Source organism: Botrytis deweyae (genome assembly GCF_014898535.1).
Source record: "Botrytis deweyae strain B1 chromosome Unknown BDEW_003, whole genome shotgun sequence".
Taxonomy (NCBI): Eukaryota; Fungi; Ascomycota; class Leotiomycetes; order Helotiales; family Sclerotiniaceae; genus Botrytis; species Botrytis deweyae.
The window spans coordinates 22,431-28,430 of record NW_024066210.1 but is presented as its reverse complement, the minus strand read 5'-3'; the positions used below and the strand labels follow the sequence as shown (position 1 = coordinate 28,430).

The following is a 6,000-nucleotide window of genomic DNA, read 5'->3' as shown; positions in this document are numbered from 1 at the left end:
TATAAATTGAACATTGAAATTTTGAGCCAATGAGTGGATATACATGATCCATCCTTGCTACGAAGCAGGATTCGGGTAGATCAGACGATCTCCGTAGGATTTCAAGTCCAGTTTTTGAACCTTTTAGTTGGTCATTGGCTAGAAGTTACTGTTTTGATGTTGTACGATCTGAGATTGGTTACCCAGACAGCAATGTGTAAATGAAATTCACGAAAGGAAGCAAGGAAGAAGAAAGTAGGTAAATTCCGTATTTCGGATGAGTTTGTGAATTAATTATGATATCGTCACGAAGCCGAAAACCAAGAACAAGTGAAATCATTCAATAGATAGATGAATTAAGCCATTCGAGTTGATTTGAGGTCAACGCTAGGTATCTTGGAAGGAAGATTCCGATAATTATAGGTTGTTAGTTCTGGTGTCGTTCGTTAGCTTTATCGATTATTTCTAATTAACTTTCGGTTGTCGTTCACCCCGCAAACTGTATTGTAAACTAGGTCCAGGAACCCATGGAGGCCCGGAGTGATCTGCATTGAGGTCAAATATTACGAAATGTTGTAGGAATCCAATAAGATGGCTTTTTCACTCAGCTATCTAGGTACCGATGCAGATATGGCTCGAAATGTTGAGGAGTTTTTTAACGTACGGCATTATAGTCGAGAGGGGTGCTGTATACATAGATTGAAAGAAAAAGAAAGAAAAATAAAAACAAAAACAAAAGAAAAGAAAATAAGAGAAAAGAATAATAATCTGGAGTAACTAGGAGCCTTATTAATTAAGTAATGAATTTAGTACCTAGTGCATGGACCTGATATTTCTTTAGCTCGAGCTCAATTACAACTTCACTCCATCTACTCGAGTAGACAAATAGTTTTCTAAACATCTATCTATACATCTTCTCGAGAAGATTTCAACTCGATTCGTGATGTATGGATGTTATTACCCAGATAAGTCTACCGCGTACATCTATTTATGCATATGGACCCTAATCTTCATGGTAACACCCAGAAAAGCCACAGTCTTGGAATTGTGCACATTCAGGCTTGCTTATCGATTCTCATCGCAGGATTGCTTTCTCACGCTGTTTGCCTTTCCCGCAATATGCGCCTCGGCCCTCCCCTCTTCGAATCCATGTCTTCCAAGTATAGAATGCTACACCTGGTATCAATTCTAGACTTTGAATCCGAATTCTCGAAGGGCCGTTAATGGTCATGATTATGGTTCCTTCCCCCCCACGATTCCCCACGTTTTTCGATTGAATTCCATAGAACCATTTACCTCGACCAAATGATCTTTTATTCAAAAAGCATGCTTCATGGCGTTGTCAAGGATGTAGCTGATTCGTTGTATCAGAAAAAAATCAGAAGGTAGAAAGGGGCAAGGTAGAAAGCAGTAAACCACAAATACGACCAGACAAATCGACAACTGTCTTTTCACACCTAAACTCAAAATGTTATTTACACGAATTTTGCATATGGAGTGAGCATATTACCCTTATTGCGAAGATATACCAGAATAGTAAAGATATCACAACACCAATCTTTATCTTATCTAGTCCGAAGGGATTATCCGCCAAAGCAAGCATAGACAGATTATCATCGCTTATTATCCAGCCTATCAGCATCACATCGCGTCGCGTTGTATGAGTGTCACAACACCCTCGTTCAATTTAATCCCTTAGTCCACTAATTCATTAATTCATGCCGAGTAATACACACGACGGCAAGGCAAACTTCAAGGATTAATTTGAAACCCAGGAACCGTTGCGTGGTATACCCTAATTCCTTACTGGTCTTTGTAGTGGTCCATGTGTCTACACCAAAACATGGATGACATGGATTTCCGTCAATCATCAAGTCCATAGCTTTTCCAAGGCTTGAAAAGCTGTACCCAACAATCTGGGTATCTGGGTACTCCGTGATGATCAAATCCTCTTGGAAATCCTGGCATGCTGCTTCAAGAATCTGGCTAAAATAAATTATAATATTGGCCAGGATTAATTTATTTACCTCAATTGTTGTAGGTCGCGATTTTGGTCGTTCCTCCTTCCTCTCCCCTCCCCTCCCCCGTCTCTCAGATGGTAGCACGACATTTATTATTCAACGAACCACCGAATAACGCAAACGCAACGCAAGCTTAGATGTACAGACAGGAACACAACAGAAATAAATTCTGTATAGTCAAACGAACCGTGAATCATAACATATTGAACAGCGCATCGAATTTTTCTCAGAGCTTCGTTTAAGCTTGGTGTCCTACAAGCGACTGGGGGCTTTTTGCGTCATACATATCCCCTCACCCATTCTATCCTCCATGCAGCCTTTTTACCGTACATTGCCTACGGGACGTTACTCGAATCTTCTGTCCTTATCTTAAATCTCTTCTTTCCTTCTTGCCATTTTCTCTTCCCTTTCTCCCCTTCATCTAGATACTAGATCTATCATCTAGTTGCTCATTTTACACACAGTTGTGGATCGATCATATATCTATTACTGATACTTATTTCAATCGACTGTATCTCCACTGATCTAAGAGTCTATTCTGGTCTCACTTGCCATCTCAGTCCAGATTCCCCGCGCGTCTAATGGTCCCAAGGGTTCGAAGATCAAACGGCAGATCAAGGCCCAAAAAGGTCCCTGAAAATTGAAAAATAAATCAACTGAAACAATTACTACTGCCGGTTTCCGAACAATATTAGAGTGTCTCAAATACTCTCTTAGTCGTCCAGTTTCTTGATATAGCGGCGATTGAATTGTCAATTGGATAGTGTCAACGGATACTCAACGCTCCTCCAAACCTCAACTCCCTACACTACACCATCTCATATCTCACGTCAACTCACAAGTCTTTCGGTGCCTAATTCCGAGAGTCGGTCCGTACGGTCTCGTATCGGGAAAGAGTATACTCGGTCGGGACGGTGGTAAGATAGTCACTCTTGGGTCTCATGCTTGGGTACTTGACGCCTCAATCGATAATTTGCGACTATAAACTCAGCTTCCCCACCTATCTGGCGGGAATCTGATTTGGTGTTACCTTCGAAATTGAATCCCGATACAACGCCACTTTTTTCTCTCCTGTGAATTTTTTTCTTCTAGTTGCCATGAGTTTATGATATTAATACGAAGACAACCCTGGTTTCGATGTAAGCCTCATTGATTTACTTTTTCCATCTCCATGTCTTGGATCTCCTTACAGACTCGGATCTCTATCATGCATATGCGTAAATTAATACGCTAACATTGAGTTTTGGTAAACAGTAGATTGTCGAGCAGTCATTAAAGCAGTCTCCCGTGCTCCTAATTCCTGATACGTCTTATACCTCACGGACTTGTCAAGTATATCATCAATACGATAGCTCGACTTGTAACTTCACCGCCTCGAGTCAAAGATTCAAAGCCCTTACTTAGTCTATTCATCATCTGAATATCTTTCTTGAATATGGTTCAGCATGAGAATCCCATGCAGTCTAGGGATTGCTATGGCCGTGAGTCATGGCCCAATACCGCGGAGAGATCATTCGATTGCAGCCAACCTTCCTTGAGCGAAGCTCGACTCACACCAATTATACCACACCGCCCTCACCCTCACGAACTAGCTCTTGTACGTTGAGTGACAATCTATTCATCTCATGGAGTGTGAATTAACTAACATCTCTTTAGACTGTCGAGGAAGCATTGAGATCCTGCGCTCGTATTCCAGTAAAAGAGTTTGCCGTCATCGCCATTCTTGACGATGGAAGGGAAGTAAACTACACCTCCCAAACTCTGAAGAATTTTCAACCGAGAATATTCTCGCCACACTTGAAGAATGATTTTCACAAATCTGTACAAAGAGCTGCTCTGGATGCCTCATTCTCAAATTCATCATGTCAGTCACCTTTCAAATGGCCTCTATGTCTTCCTTGCTAACGTTCATCTCCACAGCCTATAGTCAAGAGAGCGGATACAGTGACTTTAGCATGGATAACGCACCAGGTATGAGGAGACTTACCGGAAACGCTTCAAGTTCTGGAAAGAGGCGCCGACACCGTCAGCTTCGACAAAGTTCAGAGGATTCTGACGATGATGATTCGACAGGATCGAAAAAGACTAAGAGATATCATCATCAATATGATGACTCAAGTGAAGATACACCAAGTCCCATCGTAGAGAGGAAGACAATGTTATTGAGAATAGGTGACGAGGAAGAGGTTACGAAATTCTACAGTTGCCGTTTCAAGGATATGCAACAAGCCTCTTGTAAGGTTATGGGAAAAGCTTTTGTAAAGCTCGTTGAGCCTAGAAAGCAGACACATTACCCATATACCAAGGGTGCTGATAAAGCCCCACCGTGGTGGCCAGCTACAAGTGGAGATTTGTCAGTTCGCCACAGAGAACCAGATCACCTTTTGAAACCTGGTAAGTTCAACATCACCATGTAAATCAAAGACATCCTGATTAATATTTTGATTAGAGCGAATACGTTTGTTGGTACATATTTTGAGAATGATTATCGAGCCATATCACAAGCAATGTTCCTCAGTTCAGAAGCTAAATCTCAACGTCAAGAAACTGGAAGAAGTTACGATGGAAGCTATGTCGAATTGGTTTACGGAAAAGGATCATCCCGAGAATTCTGCCAAGAAGCCTTTTTTGAAGGAGATATTCAAGGTTGCTCGAATGGAGGAGCAGTACAAAAATGGCGAGCGAGGTCAGTATCTCATTTCACATTCAAACACTGTACTGTCAGATGGCTAATATCTCATTAGACCCTGATACTTATATTTCGGTAATGTATGGTGATAGAAACGGCGCGGAAATTTCAGACGACGAACCAGATGAGGGCATGAAGCTTGAAGACGATGATTTACAACCTCAAGAAATAGAAGCCTCGCCAATGATGTTAACTCCGCATAGCTCGGTCTCGCCGTCAATCATTCAAATTCAGCAAGCACAACAAGGAACATCGTCTAATCAGCAGAGAGAACATGATAATGTGTATGCACCAGCTCGACACGCCTCGGTTCGATACAATCCACAACAGGAAGATCATATACACAACTCCTCTTACATTCATACCACTACTGGATATATACCTCGCGTTAGCTTCAATGATCCTAGTAGCTCAAGCCTACAAGACCAACCTCAACGTTCCATGTCCACTTCCATGTCTCCAGCTCAATACCAGAACTCACAACAAGCAAATGTGAGCTGGACATCATCTTTCTTCAGTAATCCATCTCCGGCCTCAAGCTTTTACACAACATCACCACAATCTCAATCGTTCACATCCAATTCCCCACAACCTTTCTCCTCCAATTCGTATCAACTTCCCCCGCCCAACTCTCAATCCATGTTACCATCGCATCCTATTGGCCACAGTGTCCAAAGCAGCTACGATGGACTGCCACATAGATCTCAATACGACACAACTCCTCAAATAGGAAGTCAGCTTCGAACAGGAAGTCTCGGTCATCCACATCAACTCCCCACCCATCAACATCATGGCGGATTCGATTTTCTCGACAGTAATAATTATGGCCATCATGATGCAGATCTCAAACCCGATCCGAGTATTCATCAGGGTTAAGGAATGACTCTCTTTAGGTTTATCCAAAAGCAATGGAGAGGGAGTATTGGCGCTTCGATTGTTTTAACTCTCCTGATGGGCGATGGCATATATTCATCTGAGCAAGCGATCGAACATCATATCTTAACATGTTTGACTGGCATATTTTTTATATACATAAAACCAGCGGAGACTAAGATGGGATGAAATGGTGGTGGTGCAAGCGTTCAATTTGGTTGTGCAATTTTATTTTAAGTTTCTTTTTTTCAAATCACTTTTACGTTTTGTGCTTTATGCTAGTTTATCTTTCACTGTTCTCTGATTTTCGCGACTGACGTATGAGTTCTATTGATATTATTGAATGGGTGGAGGTGGAATTGAAATTGGTTGGCAGAGTTTTGTGGTGGAAAAGTTTGGGTTCGGCCTCGGATGGAACCTTTGGACTTTGAACCGGGA

General features: G+C 41.8%; 1 protein-coding gene across 1 annotated transcript; it reads left to right on the top strand.

The window, feature by feature from the left end:
• Nucleotides 1–3,435: 3,435 nt before the first annotated feature.
• On the top strand, nt 3,436–5,565 carry EAE98_001415 (uncharacterized protein; the record flags this gene model as incomplete). Its single annotated transcript, XM_038949034.1, has 5 exons — nt 3,436–3,597; nt 3,657–3,864; nt 3,921–4,394; nt 4,450–4,686; nt 4,745–5,565. 5 exons carry the CDS (start codon nt 3,436–3,438, stop codon nt 5,563–5,565), a joined length of 1,902 nt encoding a protein of 633 aa, XP_038814019.1.
• Nucleotides 5,566–6,000: the final 435 nt, after the last annotated feature.